The sequence below is a fragment of the Passer domesticus genome, chromosome 11 (assembly GCF_036417665.1).
Source record: "Passer domesticus isolate bPasDom1 chromosome 11, bPasDom1.hap1, whole genome shotgun sequence".
Classification (NCBI taxonomy): Eukaryota; Metazoa; Chordata; class Aves; order Passeriformes; family Passeridae; genus Passer; species Passer domesticus.
Genome location: NC_087484.1, coordinates 24,222,015 through 24,246,148, shown reverse-complemented (window position 1 = coordinate 24,246,148; position 24,134 = coordinate 24,222,015). Strand labels below are relative to the sequence as shown.

The 24,134-nt window shown below is 46.0% G+C and overlaps 1 protein-coding gene across 3 annotated transcripts in view; it reads right to left on the bottom strand.

Annotated features, from left to right (window-relative positions):
- Nucleotides 1–647: 647 nt before the first annotated feature.
- The window catches only part of ST6GAL1 (ST6 beta-galactoside alpha-2,6-sialyltransferase 1), a 43,543-nt gene continuing 20,056 nt past the window's right edge, over nucleotides 648–24,134 (bottom strand). For all 3 annotated transcript variants that reach the window (XM_064435866.1, XM_064435863.1, XM_064435867.1), the window contains 6 exons: nucleotides 15,468–15,593; nucleotides 13,724–14,389; nucleotides 10,112–10,209; nucleotides 5,152–5,253; nucleotides 3,781–3,955; nucleotides 648–1,989 (listed from right to left, as the gene is read on the bottom strand). In XM_064435866.1, the coding sequence (XP_064291936.1) occupies nucleotides 1,748–1,989; nucleotides 3,781–3,955; nucleotides 5,152–5,253; nucleotides 10,112–10,209; nucleotides 13,724–14,348 (1,242 nt within the window). In that variant the 5' untranslated portion in view covers nucleotides 14,349–14,389; nucleotides 15,468–15,593 and the 3' untranslated portion in view covers nucleotides 648–1,747. The remainder of the gene's footprint in view (nucleotides 1,990–3,780; nucleotides 3,956–5,151; nucleotides 5,254–10,111; nucleotides 10,210–13,723; nucleotides 14,390–15,467; nucleotides 15,594–24,134) is intronic.

Here is a 24,134-nt window from a genome sequence, read left to right as displayed (position 1 = left end):
TTCCAGGGAGGGTGGCTGGGCTGGTCTCCACAGTGGGGGAGCTGGAATATAATGTTGTGAGAATCTCTAATGGAATCTCAACTAAACACATAGTAAGAAGGCAAATTGCTGTAGCAGATACCTCCTTCATCCAAGGAACAGAGAGGTAGGGCTATCAAAGCCAAAGCTATCTCCAAGGCTATTTGTCATCACTTGCACTTTATACTAGATTTTGATCTAGGCAAACAAAAAGAGGGGGGAAAAAAGAGGGTTGCCACTGGATTTAGCCAGGGCTATCTCCAAGAGTGGAGATGGGGAGAGGATTACTGTGGCTCTCCCAAGCAGCCCCTCATGGCTTTTCCTCTTAAGCTCCCTCCTTCCCTGGCAGGGAACAGGAATGCTTTCCAAGCTGCCTTCCTTGCACTCCTGTCCTAGTGGGATGTGAGGCTCCTGAGCAGTGGTGCAAGGACCTGGACCTTCCTACCTGTATGAAATTTGTGAACACTGACACATCCAATCCATCCCAAGAGATGAGTGTGCAGAAAGGAGCCCTCACAAGCTGAGGGCTCTCTGATAAAGCAGGGAGCAGCTGTGCCTGCAGTGGCACAAGGCTGCCACAAATCCCCAGGACCATGGGACAAGACATTTACCACTCACCAAAACCAGGCCAAGGACTTCACAGGATTTATTCAAAACAGGAGAAAGCTTTCTTTACAGACCTGATGAAACACTGGAGTACAGAAGACAGGGAAGGTGTTCTCACCAACACCCTGAGGCTGCAGAGCACGCTCTCCCTCCCCACCACTCCTGAAGCATGGAAGTGGCAAACCTCCTCCCCACCTATGCAGAAAAGCACACAGCAGTTGAGAGCCCCTCTGTTGGCTGCAGAGGGCTGGAATTCATCTAGCAGCAGCTCTGTGGTGTTTGTGTTAATGGGTACAGCAAATAATTCAACAGTTGCAAAGGTAGAGGAGCAGAGAGATGGAAAAAGGCACCGACTTCCAGTGTGTTCTCCCATTTGTGCCAAAACCTTTCTGATAATAAAGGTTCTTCTGTACCAAGCCCAGCACTGTACTGGAAAAGTAAATGATTGCTAAAATTTATTTTAAATTATTTAAAAAAAAGTAAGAAGATTAAAAAGTCTTGCAAGATTCACTGAATTATGAATTGCTTTCCTCTTCCTTTGCCAAAAATGTCACCTGAGTGGTTTCAGAAGTCTTACAGTTTGGAAGGAAGTTCACAGACTGTTTATAAAATCAAATATTTTGGATTAGAAGTGTCGCTTATCATTACACAGCTTGACAGCATTGCCATAAATCATCCCTAGTCAGAACCCCCTGACTATGGGAACAAATTTTAAACGATTTTTCATGTTTCCCAATGGCCCAGGGTTTTGTCTGTCACAACCCCTTTGAAGCAAACCAAACTATGTTCATTGTATGATCCTGACTTGTGCAATCTCTGCTTAGAAAGCCTCTCCTGTGCCTCCCCTAACCCGTCATCAGATGAGATGAAGCCAGAGGTATCCACGTGCTGCAAGAGCCTGGCTCCACTGGGAGTCCATTTACTGCAGTGACTCGTGCAGGTCAGTGGCTGTACCACAGTGAGCCTTACAGCTCACAGCTGGTCAACAAAGCCCTAAGAGCAAGCCTTGCTACGTGGAAGAGCTGTCAAAACACACCAGTGCTTAGACCTAACAAATCTGACAACCCTGATTTAAAAAGTGCTTTGAAAGTCAAGGAAAACTAAACACAGTAAAACCAATCCGTCAGCAATGCACTCTTCGGAAGCCAGGCAGGGTGACTTTGCCGTGAGTGTAGATGTCCTCGTCCGTGCCCTGGTTCATGTGCTTCACCAGGTTCTTCTCGAACAGGAGGGGGTGGTAAGCTCCCATGGTGCAGGCGTGGTCGTGGAACTTCTGGTAATAGTGGCAGATGTCTGTCTGCCGCTTGGAAGGGAGGAATTCGTACACGTCCACCTGGTCACACAGCGTCATCATCAGCACGATGCCTGCGGGGGACAGGGAGCAGACACCCCAGTCACACAGAGACAGCACTAAACATTCCACAGGGACAGGCAGCCAGCAAGGTTTCTGTTACTGATGTTCAGGGCAGAGGGGCAGAGAACAAGCCTGGCCAGACAGGGCTCTCTTTTGAAGCCCTCTCTTGCCAAGTGCATGACCAATGTGATTTCAGCAGGTTGTTTACACTGACAGCCGTGCCAAAAGGACAATTTTTAAGAGTGCTACCATTATCTGTGACCTTCATGGAAACTTGGGTGTCTGCCAAGCGTGCACTGCCATTAGCTGATCCGAACAGCCCATCTCAAACCTGCCTGGATAAGCAGAGATGAGACCTTCACATTTGTCCCAGCTGCCTCTCGTGAGTGCAGGGGACACGGGAAGGCCTGTGCTGGGAGATGCTCGGGGAGACTGAGCAGCCTCTGCTCTTCAGGCTCCCCGGAGCAGAGCAGTGCTGCCCTCCTGTGCCTTCTCACCCAAGGACACCACAGGCAGTGCTGGGCACAGCCAGATCAGATGGAAGCCATAGTTACCAGCTACTTCTCTTCTAAGTGCAAGAAATAGCAAGAATATACCAGAGAAACTGAATCAGTGTGCAACATCACAGAAAATTCATGCAGTGTCTGAGACAGCAGGGATCATGAAGAACTGTAAAACATTAAAAGAACCTAAAGTATATTTTAAACATGTCTTCATCCACTTTTTCAAATCAAAATTTTTTATAACACTCAGGACTTCCAGGGAACACAGGGATGTAAACTGGAACTCATCTATGCCCTTGAATTTGGCAAGGTGATTTGTTTTACAAAGCAAAAAGCAAGAAGACTTGGCCCAAAGTTAAGCCCTGGAGGAACTGCTGTTTGACGTGTCTTCAAGCCCATAACTCCAGTTAACAATTCTGCTGCTGAAGTCATTGACTGTGCTGTTACACAGCTGCTCTGCACATACCCAAGCAATGATGCAATGATTTAATAGGTGCTGAGCCTGGCAAAAGCATGAAGCAACTCTGTTTACACAAAGAGAGAAAGTGCCTGCGCCCCAGCAGTGATGAACAGAGGTGGGAGCAGACAAAGGGTGGAAGCACAGCAGTTGGACAGTCTGTGGCAAACAAGACTCTACCTCTGTGCTGTGATTTCAAACACATGGAAGCTTCCCCAGAGGTTCACTCCTTTTTATTCAGCTGGTCATGAGAGCTGCTCTCCACTAAGCAGGAAAACTTTTGCAACAGCAGAATGTAAAAAGGAGTTCCTTTGCTGAGGAGAGCATATCACTGACCTTTTCAGGGCAACTATTCAGTCTGACTTTCCACAGACCCCCAGTAAGTCTTTATATACATACAAAACCATATATTTATATATAAATAATATAGGGAAAAGAAACAGGCACACCCTTAGAATTAATTTACAGTAATCAGATTTATTTGCCTGACCAGATCTGAGCCTGCAGGAGACACATCCTTCCTCCTGCACCCTGTGGGAAGTGCTCTGGCACTAGAAGCTACAAATCTAGAGACCATCCCAGAGCTGCAGCCTGCTCTCCTGTTTCCACCTGGAACTGGGCCATGTTTGTGGCTGCTGTTTCAGAGGGGTGCTGCAAACCACTTCCTTTAATACAACTGAGCTGCTGCTCTGAAGACAGGAAGCTTAAATTTTGGCACAGGACAAACACTATAAAAACAACTCTGATAAGCACCATAAATTTGTAGCTGCCTTTGAAAGAAGGCGTCTTGGAGAGTTCCTGCCTGCAAACTGAACCAGAAGTTTAGAGGGCAATTATCTTACCAAGCATTCCTGATGATGGTGGATTGGGCTGAATATGCTCCAGGGAATTCTCCTGCAGAATGTCCCAGAGTTGCCACTGCATTTTGGGATTCAGGATATAGAAGGGCTGCTCTGGATGGGTTCTACGATATGCCTTATAGCTTTCAAAAAAGTTGTAATCTGGTTTTCTGTACCACTGCAAAACAGAAACAGGAGGTCAGATTCTTTATTTCTGGCCCACTCTACTGTAACCAACAGGAAACAAGGATGAGTGAACCTGCTGCTGCTGGGGAAGAAGATCCTGCTACACACCCTCACTCACTGTCCCCTTGGGTCACTGTGGTGTGCTGACTCAGTAAACAGAGCAGGAAAACCCCAAATCTCAATGAAGAACCACTGAAGGGTAATTCAATTTTGTAATTTCATTTTGCACTCCCCAACAGCAGACGATGTTGAAAACTCTGCCTTAAATGTTCCAGACCCAGATCCTTGTCCACACTGTAATTCCAAGCAGCATATTCTGCAGGTAAGGGTTCCCAGCTCAGCCTCCTGAACCAGGCTGAGCTAATTTGCATCCTTAAATTTCCCCTTTCAGTAAAAGCTAGCAATGTTTATGTTTTCCTAAAGTAATTTTCAGATTTTTTTTCCCTATGTTATAAATAGCCCATCCTGGTTTTACTGACTCTTGAACATGATGTCCATAGCCCCTTATGCCTCCTGGAGCTGTGGGACCAGGCACAGAAATAAATATCAGTGAGAAAATAGGAAATGCAGGCCAAAGAAAGAATGCAAAACCTCTCAGTTACAGCCAGAATTTAAAATAAAAGTAAAGAATGGACTATTCACTCCTACCTGCTTTCACTGTGAGCCTACAGAGCTCATCACATATCAAACAACACTTTTTTGTACTCGAAATCAAAAGTGAATTGCCAGGGGGATTGCCCACAGATGAAAGCTGACACAGACCTTCAGAGGGTTTCCCAATCCATTCATAATGCATCAAGTATATCCCATGGCTGACTGCTGCTTGAAATATCCAAGCATCAACCATCAGCAAATCTTAGATGAACTGTCAGAGAGAGGAAATCATCCTATAATGAGACAGCTGCTGCATCCAGCAGTGTCCTCCTCCCCGTGCCATCAGCCCATGGGAAAGCACAGGTAGTGATCCATTGTCCTTGGCCTGAGGCCCTTCACAGAAGCAGGCAAGTGTTTTCCTAGGAGCCCTCATGCAGGGGATACTCACAGAAGTACACACAGATATATCCATAAAACAAAAAGGCAAACAAGTAAAGCCTTGGAATGAGTGATTGCCCACATTAGGAGGAAGTGGTTTAACAGAAGCACTTCAAAGTGAATCTGATTTTATTTTAAAAAAAACCTCAGCCTTACCTCATGAATTTCTGCATGATACGGTGCTGGATCCCAGACAATTAAGATTCCAGTGTTATATAAAGGTTCCCTCAGGAACTGCTGCTCTTCAACAGTTACAAGCTTGGAAAACAACAACAGATACAATGATATGCAGTATATTATCAGAATTAGCAGGCAGCCAAGCAATAAAACACACCTGAAATGGCCAGACCCTCCCACTGCTGGTTACTGAGCATGGCCCACTGTGAGCAGCAAGGACACAGCCCCAGTAATGCCCTTCCAACCCAAGCCAGTCCTGCCTAGCAGCACAGGACTTTGTGGAGAGTCACACCAGAAGCTGCCACAATGCTCTCCAAGGTTTTCCATCCATCCCCAGTAACACACTAAGGACAGGAGCTGCAGAGTGACCCAGCCTGTGTGAGGATGCCAGCACTATGACACCAGAAGCAGGAGAACAGCAGCTGCTGCCAGCAGTCACCAGGACAGTGCAGGCAGAGTCTACTGCAAATACACTGCTGGATCTATCAAAAACCTTCATTTAACCCCCCCAAAAAAAAAAGGCCTGCAGGTGGGTGGTTTGTCCTCAGCAACAGGAACACTGGCAGCCAGTGCTCAGCCTGCTGAGACCACCAGTGCAAGAGAGGAGAGACTACAGCATCCCCAGCCAATCCTGCCTTGTGCCAAGCCCCCCCACCACCTCTGTAGGGCAGGGAGGGGACAGCTCAGGCAGGGGAGGTTGGAATCTCCTGAGAGCAGCAATGAGAAGGCAAGCTACAGAGTTCTTTCCATATTCTGGACATAACCATCACTGCTTAGAACACCCAGGGGTAACCCAGGTTTGCAGCAGAGTGAAAACAAACCTAATCAAACAATTCATCTCCTGTCCTCCCCACCCACCCAAAGCCATAACCTGTACAGACACAGTTTGTAAACACTGTAATCATAAATCATAAAAATCAGCTTCCATTTGTCCTGATTTTCTCCACAGATCTAATTATGATCTAGGCAATTAGTCCTTGAGCATCCTGGCTGCCTCAGCAGCTGGCTGCCTGCATGGCTGTCCCCAATAACCAGAGTACAAGGATGCTGCAGCCAGCCCAGATGGGAATTATTCCAAAAGCAAAAAAGTTTCCTCACATCTGTTCTTAACTGCATGGGATTAGGCCTTGGCCTTGACCACATGCACTGCCTGGTTTAATTTCCTTACAGTAGCTAAAATATCTAGGTCACTGACAGCTGGAGTGTGCGGTGCTGCAGGTGTGAGTATCTGCCTGCACCCTGTGGACACCAGGGGCAAAAAGGGGCACAGCAGCTGGCACCAGCCACCCCCTCAGCTGGGCACAGGTGGGATGGAGCACTGCAAAGAGGCAGGAATATGGTGAGGGGCATGTGCACTTTATTTTCATGTAGTTGTTTCCATAGCCACCTGAGCTGGCAGAAGCACACGAACCCCGAGAGAGCTGAGACAGACACAAAAGCAAAGGGACAGGAAACCAGGTGGGGAGCACCTCCACAGCCCCAGTGTGTCCTCCCACACACTGGAGCAGGCTCTGGGCACTGCCTGCTAGCTATCAGTCACTTACCCTGTCTGCTGAAAGAATCTGGCTCCCCATTTACCCTCAGTGTCCATTTGTTTTTTAATAGCGACTGATTCTAAGTAAAATTAATTTAAATTACTACATGACTGACTTGTCTTGCCCAGATTTTTGATCCTAATTACTTAAGTGATCTGTTGGTTTTCTGATTTCTTCTTTAGCCAGTTCACTGTGTAACAGTATCTTGTTAATACAGTCCCTATCCTCTTAGTACGTTTATTGACCACATCACAACGATTTCCTTCTTTCCTGCTACCAGCAGTCAATGTCCTGCAATCTAAACATGCTCTCCTTTCCCCCCACAGCATTCCTCCATTCCTCTGATGTGCTATCTCCTTTCTCTTCCTCCCTGCAGACTGCTAGTGCCAATAACAGCAAATGCAGCCAAAGCAGAGAGTGTTCTCTGTGACAGCAAGAAGCCAGCCCAGGAGAACTGGAAACAAGGGTTGGGAAGAACAAGGTACTCTGGCTCTGGGTCAGCTGTGCAGAAAGGAGCTCTGTCCTCCAGCATGACATTGGCACACCCTCACCTGTGGTTCTGCCCTTGTTTTTACAAGATGTGACTGCTTTCCCAGGGCTAATCAATGCCTTGTGTCAAACTGCAGGAAAACATGCCATTAAAAAAGCAGCAGTACTGATGAATCAGTCAAGGCCTGAGAAAATAAATGAGGCAACATTAAATAAATTCTTTCTTTAGAACGACTACAAAGCTTGTGGGCCTACAAGCATATCCTCAGATCTGGAGGTCCCAAATTTCTTGCCTTCTTGTTAGTACCAATCCATTAATCTTTCTCTATGCACACAGAAGTTCAAGATATTCCACTCTACTGTTAAAAACATCTGCCCCCATGTATATCCCAGAGACTGGCCAGAAAATTACAGAAAAGTATCTTAAAATAATTATTAAGAAACTCAGGGCCACTGGCCATGTGTGCCACAGGGATATTACTCAACACAGACCAGCTCTGACAGATCAGATTCAGGAGATCCCATTCCCTACACTTTGGCAGCAGACTGAGGTTGATCAGCAGTAAGAGCCAAAATAAAAGCAGCCAATCCCCAAACCCATTCCTTTTCCCGGTTATAACACAAGAAAAGCCAGCCCAGAACAAGAACAAATTACAGCTTGTCCAGTACCTGATGCCTGTAAGAGCTCTGGGCAAGGCCAGATAAGGCACAGATCCTGCAGTGAGCTAAAAAGAGGATGTGATCAGGACCCCACTAACAAGAAGGTTTAATTGATGTCACCAAGACTGAAAACAGCACTGAACCATTCAAACTGCAAATAAAAACATGTAAGAAAACCAGGCGTCCAATCCAATGGTCTCTGAAGTTAACAAACTGCAGTCAGAGCTGCTCAGTTTAGAAACCCCAGATAAGAGACTCCTGCACTACACACATGGAAAACATCTTTTTCACTGGTCAGCAGCCAGATCAACGCTGCCTTCTGAGTCAACTTCAGCCTCTAACAACAGCAGCAATATTGTTCTCCCTGTAACTGAAGTTTCCTAAGCTGGGGTCTCCTTTCAGAGGGAACATCACCCATGACTGCAGGCTGATCTGCATGGAGAACAGAAGCACTCAAATGACGTGGCTGTAACTCCACATGGTCCAAAGTAGGAGAATCCACATGGAGAGTCACATCACAGCTGTACAACCACAGTTACCCTCCTCCCTGAGCAGATAACATTGATAGCACATAGGTCATGCACATATTTTCTCTTCATATCACTGTAAGTTGGGCCATGAGCACATCCTCCAGAGAAAGTTTGCTTAAGTGATAACACCTATCTGACATCAGAAAAATACACAGAGACAGGAAAGATAAAAAAAAAGAAAAATGTCAAACAGGGCACAGAAGGCAGTAGTCAGATCTGTCTGCTCAAACCAGACTGGCTCAGAAAGGACAAACTGTCACCCTTCTGACGGGGGCTTAATGCAGGGGAACAAGATGCAGCAAGAACAGCAAAGAGCATGGCAGCGAGTGGAGAGTGACCCAAGAGCTCAAAGAGGCAGCAACAGCATTCTCACAAGAAGCAAGAATATCCTTTAAAAGACACACAAAATTACTTTGGGAAACTGGTTACATATTAGCTCTGTCTTCCTGGCTTTGAAGAGGATGGTCAACCCCCTGTTGCTGTTTTGAGCAACTTCAAACCTTGTTACACAGCAGCATCCAGGCTTTCCTCATACAGGGGCAGGTGAGAAAACTCCAGGCCTACAAATCTTAATTTTGGGGTAAGGAAAAGAAACTGCCTTTTTGGTTCAGCCTTACAAAAGCTACACTTCAGCCACTCATCTCTCTCTCACTGAGTTCTTCAGTGTGCCTACAACCTCTTTCTCCTCTTGTGGCGTGAGGAGATGTTTGTACCCAGTGCTGCACCAGGTCTGTTAACCAAATGCCTCCTGGCCTGTTCAGTCCTCCTCCATTCTCTCACCAGCACATTCTACTGAGATTTCCCCTTTTGTCTGCATGTCTGCCCTTGAAGATTCCTCCCCCCAAAAGGATAACCATAAAGGGTAACAGGTCTATGGAGGAAAGGTGCAAACACTCTGAGATGTGCCTACAGGAGAAAGAGTCTCACTGTGTTGCTGGACAAGTGGCAGACTGACTCTGCTAATGCCCTGTGGCACATGGGTCTAACCCTGGAGAGTCTGGCCAAAGGGAACCAGCAAAGGGACACCTTGGTACTTACATGGAGCTCTCAGAGGCAGGGAACATTTAACTCTGTGAGCAAGGCCTTGCATTAAAGGCACTTTTTGCCATGCTCTACAATGAGGTCCTGGATCCACCAGAGCCCATCCCTCTCCTGGCTGTGCACAGGCTACAGCTTTACAGGTGGGTCTTTTGTCAAGTGTCTTCAGCCATGTAGCAACCCTGGTTAATGTGTTAACCTACAGAGTCTGCAGCCTTGCTGGGCAGTAAAGAAACACGGTTCTTTTATTCAAAGCCATTAAAACATTCCTCATACCTATCTGTGGGGCAGGCACAAGTCACCCCTTGGCACGCCCCTCCTCGCTGACCTGCACTGGCTGAGCTGTGGTGCTGTTCCTGCCTCTCACTCCAAAAGCACAGCATCAGCACGGAGCTGGCCTTCCTGTGCCTACACAGAGCTTTGAGCAAAGACAAAATACAGATTACTTTGTGCCTGCTGTAAATCACAAGCAGGCTACTGCAAGCTTGCAAGTGCATGCCAGTGCCACTGCAGTCACCTCAGATTTACCAACTGTCCCCATTCCAAGGGGAGACATTCCCATCCTACAGCCATGTGCTAGGGACTGGAGAGATCAGATGGACAGCCCTGTTCTTCCCAGCTCCCAGACAATGCAGCTACACAGCTGTGCCATGCTTGGCCTGCTTGGTGCACACTCCTCAGACCTACCTGGGAATTCACAAGACGAATTGTTGTCTTCTGCCCCACATCATCTTGAAAGCCCCTGACAGGAGCCCCATTGAACCGCAGGACGGCGTCGTGGCTGTCTGAAAGCCAAGCAGAGGGAAAACCTGTGAGCCAGCAGCCGGGCTTGAGTGATACCACAAACAAGTGACACCTCAAACAAGTGACATTATTCACCATTTTGTTAATCTCTGGCTTTCAACATAACATTAGAAGTAGCAAGTCAGATTCTTTGGGGGAAGGCGTGGCTCCAACTTTATGCCAATACACTCTACTCTCTAAAACTGCAACCAACTGCCAGGTTGACAGCACAACCCTAACATTTGCTCTCCCTCTTCCTCCTTCCAAACACTTTACCAGGAGATAGACCAGTAATTAATTTACCATATGGCTAGCTTCAAACCAAGAAGCTAGGAAGCAGAAGCAAGCCAGCATCCTCTCTTCCAGCCTGGAGGTTGACCAGCTCCAGAAACATGTACACCAACCACAGCAGAAAGCCAAGCTGACCTCAGCCTGCCAGCATGCCTCCCACAGAAATAAACCCACTGCTGTGCCTTCAACAGACATAGCTTCTTACATGCCTTGGGATTCACTGCATTTTCCTCTGCTGGCATCATCTCTTAAGATAGCACAGCACTCCTCCAGCACCCTCCTCTGCCTTGGCACAGCCAGCCAGGCCACTGTAACATCCTAGAGTCCTGCTGCTGCTGTGACACAAAGGGAGGTTGTGCTTGTCAGCCTGGCTCCTCCCTGCCTTGTGCCTGCAGTTGGGTAGGAAATGTTCCCTGTGAGCAGAGGGGCTGAGCTAAGGAAGCAGGGCAACCTTTCCTGCATTCACACTGAGGCCACATGACAGCAACACACAGCATCTGCAGCCAGGGTCTGTGGGAACTGCAAAGTTCTAGGGCAGAAGGACCCACCTGGTCCAGAACTGGGTCTTTTTGAAATAATTTTCTTGAAAATGGGAGTGTTCTAACAGGCAATGCTGGAGGATCAGTAATCCCTGGCAGCAAAGACTGATTTCTCAATTTTATTTCTCCTGGACAAGTGGGGCTTCTTAAGAGCCCTTCCAAAGCACCACCCAAAACCAAGGAAGGTGATGTTTCTGGAAAAGTGTCTCCTTGCTAGAAGTGGCTCTGTGGTTTCCACTGCAGACCCTTAGCTCCACATCCTGCCTTGCACTAACACAGTACAGGGTTATGATTTCCCCATCTATAACTTCAGCCAGACACCAAGCATTCCTAGGCCCCAAGTTTGCACATTAAAAGGGTGTTTAGTGGCTGCTCAGGCAGAGCAGCTGACTCTGTCCCCCGGTGGCTGTGCTACACTGAGTATCTCTCACATTCAGTAGCAATTTATAACCTTCAGTAATACCAAGAGCCCAATAAAAGGTGGTTGTTTACAACCCTGTGCTGCTCTGTCAGCCTCCCTTACTTTACCTAATTGCTAATTTGATATCTTAACGTGATTACACAGAACAAATATTTCATGGAGTAACAACTCAGCAATCCTTTGTGCTCATTTACACAAATATTTAATTTTAAGCTTTTAAGATTTAGTACCTTTGCGACAACTTCCTCCAACACCACCACAACATTTCCTACATGGAAAAAGTGGGGAAATCTGTACAGAAATACACTGATTGCTCCTGAATCCTTAATACTTCCTCTGCCTAGCTCAAGGCTGCAAGTGCTCTAACTCTGCAGAAGCACTAGCAGAGTTAACTGCTTGAGCAGAAGGGTGAATGCTTGTGACCCAGGCACAAGAAACACAGGGCAGGGACACCAGCAGGGGTTAATGGCATTTGCCTCGGGCACACTACACAGTGACCTCCCCAGCATCCATCCCTTGTGATCTGGAACGAACCAGTGCTTCAGTGTGGGGAGGGCTCAGAGAGTGGCTGTGGGAACAATGAAAGGGCTTTGCCTGTCTGCCCTCTGTGCTGGAGCCAAAGCACAGCCCATCCCACTCGGCTGCTCCCATAGCCAGTGCAGAGGTGCAGGGACTGCATTCCACACTCCAGAACATCACTCCCACTCCTGTGAGGGTCTCCTTCCAGAGCAACAAGCACTGGCAGTAATGCTGGAGCCTAGCACAGACAGCCCTGGGCACAAGCCAGCTGAGCTGGGGAGGCTGTTCAACAGAAGGTCACTTCTGTGCAAACCTTGAGCTCTGAACTCCAAGCAGCACCCAAACAACCTGAGACAGGTACTTGAAAAGGAAAAATTGCTTTCCCAAGTCTTCATCCATCTCACTTCAAACACTCCTAAGAGACAGAAACAATTATACCAACCAACTCCCCCCTGCAATTTGTACCAGGAGGCAATGCTGTTCTTCAAGGCATATTTCATAGCATTTTAACACATTTCCAACTGATCAACCTCACTCTAGCTCCTGCTCTCACCTGCCCGTGGACACAGAGGAGTCTGGGGGAGAACTTCTGAGTAGGTACCAGAACTCAACACAGTCTCCCACAAGGGACTATGATTCTGAAGGCTTTGCCAAAGTTGTCCATGAATGAGATATTAAAATCTATCCATCTATCTGTTTCAAGAGATGAAGGCTACTTACAGCTTAGTGCAGGCCAAAGGGACCTGATCCAACAGACAACTTATGAATACACCAAAGCCTGCAAACAATTTCCACTTGAGAGAAAACTCCCAGACTTTAAAACTTCTCCTTCAGTGAAGCTAGAGCAGAGCATGAACCTTAACTGAGCTCCATACCCAAAAAATGAAGCAAGTTGAGGGAGCTGCAGGCTCTGGAGAATTTTCAGCCTGGTACAAAATCCTGAGTTGAAGACTGAAGAGTTGGATTCCCTAGCATGCTGCTTTTTTAAAGACACAAAATGCTTTGGCACCAAAACACGCTTCTTTATAATTCACAGTAAAAGACTAAAGCTTTGGCAGCTATTAATTAATGCATGAACTTCAGGTAAATATGGTTAGATGAGACTGCAAAGCATCACCAAACTTCATCCAAAGAGTTAAATCCCTGTAAAGCCTTTTGATGGTCTTCTGGGCCACTCAAATTCAGCCAGCTGCCTTATGGCTCAGAATGAAGTAGCACCACTTTTGGAAAGCCTTGAGCAAGAATTGCAGAAGCACTGAGGCTGGAAGGGACCTCTGAAGATTGTCTGTGCCCAGCCCTCAGCTCAACACAGACTGCTCAGGGCTATGTCCAGAAGGGTTTTTCCCCTTTACCATTTTCTTTAATTTCTTCTCTGAAAATATCTTCCAGTGTGATTTTTTTTCTGACTGTGCAATAAGCATTTCACAACCCACCCCAAGCCCTCTCAAGAAACAAACACCTGAGGAACCAACACTGCTCTCTGGTATCCAATATTTATGTGACCTTCCAGTGATGCCAACAGGATCACAAAAATCAAAAGGACTTGCTAGAATAGTTGCCTATTACTCCCATCTCCAGCTAGGCTGAAATATTTACTGACTTTAGAAGTTTAATATTTCCAATTGTTTTAAACACCTTTTGACCATAAGAGACTTACCAGTAATTGCATGACAGCAATACTGACTTCTACTCAGCCCAAGTTATAAACAATGATATTTAACTTCATGCAAACTGAAAAATACCAACCTATCTCTTGTCCCAGGCGAGATGATTTCAGAGACCCTGCTGAGGACACGACAGCACAGCGACCCAGGTGTCCCACTGCTTCACTGAGGCTTTTCCCTGGCAAGTACTGCTGCCACTCAGAGGTGCCAAAAGGACCATCCGACCTCTGGATCATGGTCACGTTGACTCTGTCCCGCAGCTGGCACAGCAACTTCTCTGGGCTGAGCTTAGCACTCCTCTTCCCGCTGTAAGTCACATTGTACTTGTTCATGGCCAGGTAGTTTTTCCTGACCTTCTGCAGCCTGGGTATGAGATTTCTGGATGAGCTGTCCTTGTCCCATACTTTCCCAAAGGCTGCTTTCTTGGACTTTTCAGCTGTTTCAGATGTGCTACCTTTTACTTTGTTTTGGGGACCGAGCCACATTTTGGATACCTGCCCCAGTTCATTGGCTGCTTCACGGAAAAGGCCTTGTGATTTAACAGCATTCCATTTCTCCAAGCTCCTGTGCCCCTGCAAATCATCATTCCTGGTCTTCAAAGGATCATAGTAGCTTCTTCTGGTTTCTCTCCACAGGCAAACTGTCAGTGCTACCAGTACCACCACAAGAACACACATGAATTTTTTCAACACATTGATGTGAACCATAGTGCAGGGTGCATCCCCAGATGGGACACTGGAAGCTTGCCCTGGGAAAAGGAAACAGCTCAGTCAGGCTGCAGGCACAGGTGAAATCATGGAGATCTGTGTGCAGTGGGAGGGGACAGAGACAACATCAGGGTAATTCTAAAATTTCAGGCTGTTCAAAGATCTCATTTCAAAGTCTACCACCTCAAACACCAAACAGAAAGACCTGAGCTGGCTATCAGCCATCACATGCTATGTAATGGTGACCTGAGGCCACTGCCACTCAAATGTTTTTTCTACTCCCTTCCACAAGTGACAGCCAAATTTAACACTGCCAGTATCATACCAGCAAGCAGGGTAAGTCTCCACACTGCTTTGCTTCATCTCCAACCTTGACAGCCAACATCCAAATGCCAAAAAATGCACTTCCAGAAATGAGTTTTTACTCGACCACAGGCTTTAACACCAATGAAGAACATTATAAAGCATAGAACTGGAAAGAAATAAAATGCTCTAAGTTCATGGGCACCAGGAGCTTCGCCAGCCTGGTACTTTGGTGATTTTCAGGGAACTGCTGCAAGTCTGCAGTGGGCTGAGTGCAGTCTCAACATCAAACCTCACTGGACACCTGCTGCAAGCCCCTTAAGCCCAGTAAGGTCTGGGGCATGTTGGGGCTCATTGGATGAACATTACTCCAGGTAAGTCACCTCTGGAGAAAGCAAAGCCAGATGCTGTTGTACAGCACTGCCTCCCCTTGTATGCACTGCCTCACACTAGCAGATACCTCCAGCTCCCACCAAGTCATAAAAGTGGGACTCCAATATGATGACTGCCCAAAAAGCAGCTCAAACTAGGCTGATTTATAAAATACACACTGATGCATAAACCTCTCACAAGCAGCACACAGGACCACAGAAGACAGGATGGCAGCTGCTCATTTCCCCACACGGCTGCCCCAGATGTCTCCAAAAGCATGGGAACAGTATGGAGACTCCAGGTGTCCTCAGGAGACTACCACAAGCAGATTCATCACTGCCATTCCCAGAGAGGCACAAGCAGCAATTTCCTCCCTGAGTAACCTGCTGAAAGCAAACCCTGCAATGCTGGACTGCTCAGAGCTTACTGAGCTGCAAACACTACCTGTGGATAAAGCAGCAGCTCTCCAACTCAAGTCATTTTTGGCTGTTGGCAGATTTTCCTCCGAGGGCTTAAGCAGGATATCCCAAAACAACAGTTCTGTGATGTGCTGAAGAGTTCAAGAAATACCTGCAAAAAAGAAGAGGAAAAAAGAAAACATATTAAGGAAAAACCTCAAAGTTCTAGAGATGAGCAAGTATTGCCTCAGATAAACCCTGTGGTCCCAAAGAAGCTGTTACCAAGGCCTGGAAGGACAGCAGCAAACACATTAACACCACATAAGTATTTTAAATGTCTAAATGCCCACTCGAAATGGATATCTTCCTTCTTTGTCTGAAATCTGGTCCCAGCTAGAACAGAGTTACAGGCTGCCTGTTCTCTGGGCACACCAGAGCAACCAGATCCACCCTGAGCACTGCATACACCCAAAATACAGGGAAGGAAATGACCTGATGCTGGTGGTTCACACAATGAAAAGGAAAAAAGAAAGAAAAAGCTAACTCTTCCCAGGGAACTTCCTTACTGCCTATCATTGAGTAATTCAGGCACTCCTGCAGAGAAGACTCCCTGCTCTTTTGGACCGAGATACATGGAAAGCTGCTTAAGAAATGTATCTTAATCCATAAATCTTCACAAAATAGTGAATAAAATGTGTTTTAGACTTTACAGTTTCACTCTGCCAATGAAATGCAGCAAAAGAAAGGGGAGATCTGACAGTGTTAGCTGAGAAATCAAGAAAGTAGCTTGCTTTTACAGGAAGTCTGAGTCAATACAATGCCACATGAGCTGAATTACAAATGTTATTCTTTACAAGACTAAAGATTAAATTATTAAAGCATTCTAATGTTGAAAACTTATATTTTAACTTTATTAAGGGAAAAAAAAATTTTTTACAGAGCACTCCACAATGAAAAAGCAAATATTCCTGTGCTCCAGTTCTTAAACAACAGCAACAAAATGATCCAAGAAACACAAGTAGTTCCAGCTTTTATTGAAGTTATTTGCTCTGCCTTGACTGTATAAATTTTCATTTCCTTAAATACAAATGCACTAGAAGGGCAGCCTGAAGTCTTTTTGAACCAGGAGAGGTAGAGCAGTCTGGCCTCAGAGGTGGGGCACCCAGAGGGGATGCAGGGCACTCCTGTGCTCTGTTCTGTGAGGAGTGAGGCTCCCTCCTGCCACCCCTCTGCAGCTGGGACCCACAGGGACAACGCACTCGGGGTCTGCCTGGTGCCAGGGAGAGCAAAAAGCACCACGTGAAGGCAGCTGCCTGCAAAGCCCTGTGCTGATGGGGAAAGCAGGGCTGAGTCAGCCTCCACGCTGTCAGCCTCTGCTGGCAAACCACACACACAGCAAAGCTCTCCAAATCCAGAGGAACACCAAAGCAGAGCTGTGCTGTGCCAGCCTGGTGCCGAGCTGAGACACCTCCCTCTGAGCAGCACACAGCCCCCAGCCCGGCTTTGTCCATGCTGAATGCCTTTCTGGCTTCCAGAAATCCCAGCTAAGACCTTGTGTGCAGGGGGGACAGAGCCCCAGCACTGCTGGGGGGGCCCAGCAGCCTTCCACCCTGCAGAGCAGAGCTCCTTGCTCAGGCCCTGAAGGACTCCGACTTCAAAAACTTCTGAGGGGCTTCCAGGTGGAAGTGGAGGTGACAGCAGGCACATCTCAGTAACATCAGCTTTTGCTTCTCACACTTGAATCATTGAGAGGGGTGGCAGGTTCATTACAGTGAAACAACTTTACAGCTCTCTGCAAGTTCCTGCTGAGACACTCCTTGTGGTGGCACAGAGCTCAGGATGCCCAGCAAGTCACAACAACTCCTCTCCTTCCCAGGCCACTCAAGGGCACCCGGAGAACTCATCTTCTGCACAAATTATCCCCACCTTTGACTGTACATGCTGCTGCAATGTGAACAGTTAGATTGCTTTGATTTTTAAGCTGGCAAAGTAGGCTCTGCAAACATGTTTTAGCAGAGCCACAACATTTCAAGACACCTTCTGTTCCCCATGGATACTTTGCAATTCAGCTTAATTATTACTACTACTTCACATGATAGGATTTTATTTTATTTCTTTTTATTTATTTTATTTTATTTATTTTATTTGAGAGGGACTCTATCCCTAAGATGGAGTCTCTCTCAAGCATTCTGCCACCAAATCTCTGTTGTGGAGAAGAGAAGAATCTGCTCTTCCTGGCAAAGTAGGATAGCCCACAAGTGCTTGTGTGCACTTCTGTCTGACAGTGGTCAGTACAAAGGTACTTTTCCAAAGGTGTTGGAGGCTTGCCACATACACAAAATACAAGGTGACAGCTATGAGTATGAGGAACGAAAGGACAAAAAAAAAAAAATCCCCCAAACCTAGAAAAATACAAATAAAACATATCAAACAAATCGCTGCCTCCTTGAAACCCAGACCCTGACACAGCTGTAGGGTACAGCACTGGCTGGCATGTTAAGCCCACACAGCAAGTCCTCTGAGGATAAATTAATCCTGTGCAGAGAACAAGTGAAGGACATGATATCTTCAAGGCAGTCACATTCTGTCCACACATTCTAATGCTTAACCTTTATTGTCCAATTATCTCAGTGGTCTCAGATCTTAAACCAGCAAAGTACACAAGAGTGTGAAAATCCTACTCCTCTGGTGTCTGCCCAGGGAGCTGCAGGCAGCAATGCCACAGCAGAGCACATCCAGCAGTCCTGATTTCCACATCCCACAGCAGATTTACCCAAAAAATGCTAACAAGTATCCTCACCTCAAACAGCCCATACCTGTCTCCTACTGCGCCCGACAGCTGGTACACAGGCAAACCACAGGAGCATGGACAAAAGTATGAATGGGTTTCTTCCAGGAAACGCACACAGCTTCCCCAAAGTTGTGTCATCAGCTGTACCAATGCCCATCCTCTGCACATTTGTTTAATTGGCTCTTGAAACCACCCACATTTCCCTAACAGCTTGAGGCAATGAACTCTGCAGCTGCACACAGGGCACAGACAAGCCCTCCTCTCTCTGCTTTTCCAGGCTCTGTCCCACTTGCTCCAACACTCCTTGCACAGCACCTTTTCCACACTCCAGCTGCTCTTGGTCAGCCTCCCAGCCCACAGCAGGGTGTGACTGTCCCTCGAGGCAGGCACACCGGCCAGCCCCGCTGAACACGCTCTCACCACATGGTCCAGCAGCGGCACAACAATGGGACTGATTTGTACTCTTTGTGGAACTTCCTTCCTTTATTTCCCCTCCTGACCACTTCTGAGCCCTGATCTCTACACAATCTGCATTTTGCAAGCTGCCCCTGGTGCAGGGCAGGAATAAACCCACCTGAAAGAGCATTATCCTACCCCTGGCTAGCAGAAGCTTCCTTGGCCCTGTGCTGCCCAGCCACCCAGGACCACCAGAGCCCTCTGCAGCTGCTCAGCACTTCCCCCAGCTCCAGCAGCCCCTCTGGTGACAAGGACAGCCAAGCTCAGAACTCAGCCCTTCCTCCTCTGCAGATCGTGATCAGTTTTCAAGAGTGGGGATCCCAGAAAATCCCCGAGAGCCTTCTGTGATGTTGTGAAACCTGACCTCTTGCTTTCCTGCCTGCTAGGCAGCCACTAATCCAGGACAGGAGCCCTCTCATCCCACGACAGCTTAGGGTGGCTTTTCCTGAGGATCCTGGTGAACAATCTCACCAAAACCTTGAAAATTCAAGGTTTCCCTCTCTCCATGTTTACAACCTTCTGAAAATGACAGAAAAGGAAATACATAGACAGATTTGAAATGTGACCCTTCTGCAAACACATGATGAGACTTCTTCATTAGTTCTTACATATTCCACAGGTGTCACTTTTATTATGTTTACTGGTCTGAAGCAACAGATCCTAGCACAGTGCCTCAAACATAACCATCCCAAGTAAGACCTTTAATTTAATTTAAATGATGACTTGGAAGATGTAAGCCCTGGGGATTACAGGATATGCAGGAATCATGTCACCTGGTCTACCACACTTCTCCTTGGTCCTGCCATTCATACATCAGCAAAATTCAGCTGCAGTTTTCTTCTCTCTGAAAAAGCTTTTTACTTCGGCAAGTTCTTCTTCTTTTTTTTTTTTTAGATAATGTGATAAGTATTTCATATTTAAACGCAGAGCATTTACATTTCTTTCCAGATTTCCTTCATTTATGCACATCCATCTGCACCCACAATTATGCTGTGCATGCCCACAAAGTAGGAAAGCTTTGTTCCCAACTTTTGCTGATGTATTTTTGAATGTTTTCATGCTGCTCTATATGAAGATTTTATACTTAACTACACCTTCCTATTCTTTTTATTTTAAAATATATTCTCAATGTTAATGCTTTCCTCCACCCAACACCCACTGTAAAGCATCTCTGAAAAGGGTAGTGGCTGGTACCAGAGGGTGAATGAGCTCCCATGTGTGTGGAAAAGAAGAAAGACATGGAAATATATGGCTTGAATTCTTCTGTTCAAAGTAGCATACTCAAGGAAACCTAACATGAGAAAAAATGTGGATTAAAAAGTAACCTCAAAATTCCCTATTCCTGTCCTGAGGAAAAAAATGTTTATCAAGACCCTTAATAGTAATAAACAAACTATGCTCATGCCATTTTGCAAATGAAGAAGTTACACTTTCCACATGCTGGATACACCAGATGAAAGGTGATAAAACACTTTCCAAGCTAAAGGTCTGTCCCTCTGGAGCCAAGTTTCAGATATCTTATTTAGCCCAGCCTGTTAATTCAACAATTCATGATTTTGTAAATATATAAGCAGGGAAGGCTTGCTTCTAGCAATTCTTGGTTTCTTTCCAAAATATCACTGTGCTGTGAAAATAAAACATCTGTTGAGCCACACATTTAAGCGTTTCCAATGCCACCAAACAGAATGGGGAGAAGAAGGAAACTTTACACAGAGATTTGAAGAGAAAAAAAGCATTTTACATGAGAAACATCGTTAAATTTCAGGTGACACATTGAGGAGCTATACAGGTCACTTGTAATGAAATAAATCATTCACTTAGTCCTGCCTGCATTAAGAACCTCTGCATGTGACAGTGAAAATATGCTGCTGTCACAGCTGAAAAAAAATCTTCCCAAGAGAACAGGAGAGGCAGATTCTGGGGGGAGGCACAGGGCTAAGTTTAAGCATGTGGTTCATTTCAGTTTTTTATATGTCAACAAACATTGGGATTTAATGTAAGTCAGAAGCCTTTATTTCTGACTGTGTCAGCCCTTTATTCTTGATCTTTTCTACATGCCATGTTGGTTTTGGAGGGTGGCTGTGCCTAGCACTTTGCCTCCCCTTCAGCCCTCATTAAAAGGCAGCAGCTTGTTTATATATAATAATTGTATACTACGTATTTTATATGGATCTAGTACCTTAACCATGGTATACATATATTCAAGTTTTACCATGAAAGTATTCTGAACAATAATAATATTTACAAGTTAAAACTGCTTTCTGAGCCACAGGATACCACATAAATCCAGGACATCAGATTTATCAGCGCTTCATCTAACTAAAGATTTATGTTTTAGTCCTGCTATAGAGGGTGCTTTTAGTGGCTGATAATATGGATTCCAGTGATGAAATACACGGAGCCAAATAAAGAGTGAATGTAGTGGACCATGCTTAGCATCCTCTTTGCTGGGTTACTCACCCAGAGGGACAGCATGTTTATGAACTCCATAACAGGACCAAGCCCTCAGCAGGTGGAACCAACACTTCTCCCTTACAAACCCCCCTTCCTACCCCACACACAGACAGACAGACACTGCTGAATGTCCTTGTAACCGCAATGGACAGGAAAGAGACCCCATCTGCACGGGGTGTCTCCATGCCCTGGGCCAGCTCTGCTCTCCTGCAGCAAGCTCTCCCTTGGATGCAGTTGCCAGGTGGCCACCATGGCAGCTCAACACAGAAGCCATCTCCTGATGGGCACAGGCCCATGGGGGTCTCATAGCAACAAACCTTTTCCATTTCTAAAGCTGCCAATTTCACCTTCAGCTGGAGAAAAGTACATGCATGAACAGCACCAGCTTCTGAAAATGCTACTTTTTCTTCCATACCCAGAGCCCCAGTGTCAGGGCTTTACTAGTGAGAATTTCATCATTAGTCAGCTTTATCACTATGAAATGCTGCTTTTCTTCCATACCCAGAGCCCCAGGGTCAGGGCTTTACAAGTGAGGATTTCATCATTAGTCAGCTTTATCACAGCCATTCCCACACTGAAGCTAACAGCACAAATCCCCCTACCCTGCCCAGCTTTAAAGACCAGGATGCAATTGCTCATTTGTGGCTATTTACTTTACATGGAACATTACATCTTCAAGTCATTCCCCCCCAGACATGTGTTCCTCTATGACGTTCATCCTTCAAAATGCACGGGGGATGCATCTTTATTTGAAATTAACAGTGTGTGGCAGGTCAACACTAACGCCTCTGCAAATATCGCTGCGTGCCAAGACACGTAACTGGTGTTCCGTGGCCCCAGGACAATAAAATTCCCTGTGTGCCAGCTGCAGACACTACCCCTCAGGATAACACATCTGACACCAGCCTTTGCAGGTGGGGACAACATCTTTATGACTGAAGGACAATGCAGTAACTCTTTATGACTTGCTCAAAGAAGACTCTAATTCAATTTAACTTCAGACCTAGTCTTTCACTAAGTGAAATAAACTTGCTCAAGTCTGGATCTATCAATGCTGGTTTTCAGTGCAATAGTACTACCAAGATTTATTTTTCTCTACATACCCAGAGCTCATCCCTGTCGGGGATGGCAGGGCTGGCACTCAACAAACAGCAGTGTTCTACCACACTAACTTCACTGGAAGAAACAAGCAAAGTGTCAGTTCTCACCACTGACTTCAGAAAGCCCTAGTCAAATTACTCTATGTAAAGCAAAACACTTCCTGTGTTACAGTTAAAATAAATTGTTTTCACTAAGAAATCTGTATTTTATAATGCAAAGACACCTACAGCTGTGAAGACTGTTTATCAAGAAGTATTAGGTGGTGAAAAAAAGGCAGGACCTGAGAGGCAACTAGAAACAATTTTAAAAGAGCACTAGAAAGGACACCTGCTAGAACCCAGTAAAGGAAATAACTACCAGAGAAATTGTAAAAACAATCATGTAATGAGCAGTTCAATTATTTATCCAGCAAAAGTCAAAGTAATTCCTTTCCATGCAAGGAACTTGAGGCACAGAGAACAAATGGAAACTTCAAAATTAGAGTTAATTATTTTGTCTCTGATAAGAAAGGAGGCAGGAAAAAAACAAACAAACAAAAAACTTGTTTTTCCACAAATCAAAATCACTTGGTTTTAGTCTCCATAACCACAGTAATTGGAAAACTTAATTGGCACCACTTCTATCTCACATCACCATTTCCACTGGTTAAACTGAAACAACTAGAGGAAAGGCAGGTATAACTCAAGTTGTTGAGAAAGCCCAGGGCCAAGCTCAGTGTCAGGCTGCAGCAGAGCAGCCAAGGCAGCAGACACACAGGAGCCAATGCACCCCAGGATCCTGGCTGTCTTTTGTTGTTGAAGCAGCAGCCAGGTTCTCAAAAGTCAGAGCACCTGCAGTAGCAGATGTCAAATATATTCTGCCAAAGCACATCGAGTCACCTCCTTACACAGGGAGCTCTTGGCATGGCTGAACTTCAGTAGTAACAGCAAGTGCTGTCCTGTTTTTCAAACACATTTGTCTGGGAACACTATGCCCCTGCATCAGCATTTCAAATATATCTACTGTCATTAAGCCCACAAAAATATTGCCAGTGAAGCAACCTCGCCTAAATACAATTCAATTTTATAAAATCATAGGCAATACAAATGCATAGCACAAAACTAGGTGCCTAGACATATTCAAAGATATTTAAAGAGCTTAAGACACTCCTCCACCCTCGAAGTTTCATGGACCTATTTAGAAGAACAGGAAACATTAATGCAACCTTCCTGAGAAAGCAAGGAGGTTTCAAATGCAGGCTATTTTCTTCCCTCAGCATCCTCCCAGATGCTTAGGAAAGAAAAGCAGGTTCAGCAGTACCTCCTACCCAAACCCAAGATTATGGCCTCCACTTACGGATCCAGCATGGAGAACACTGCAGGAACAAATGGGTGCCTCTCTGATGTGCAGTCCCCACTCTTTGGTGGGATGGAGGACTGGCAAAGCCTAGCACCATCTCCAGCTGTAAGCACCCAAAAAGAGCATGCCATCCATCTGGCAGCTCCATGGTGCACGTACATCACAGCCAAAGAATTCCCTTTTTCTTCTCCACTTACATACCCTGCCAGCATCCCAGTGATAGATCAGTGCTGCTATGGGCATGGCATGAATTGGTCTGAAACACAACAAGTCAACACAGCTGCTGGAGGGAGGAAAACACCATGCTTGAAACACATGTAAAGCTTACTGGAGTTCTGAGAGGCCAAGAAGGCAATAAAGGCCACTTTAATGTCTTTTATCACCTCCCCCCAGTGTTTTTAGCCTGCTTTCTTCACCACCAGAAAACCAGGTGTGAAGCCTGGAAAGCACTACCCAGCTCCTGCTCCCAAACACATCACTCACTTCCTACAGTCAGCACTTCAGAACCAAGTCTGGCAGCAGAGCTTGTAGATGACAAGTGGATGGAACCACACCCCCACTGCTTGAAGCAGG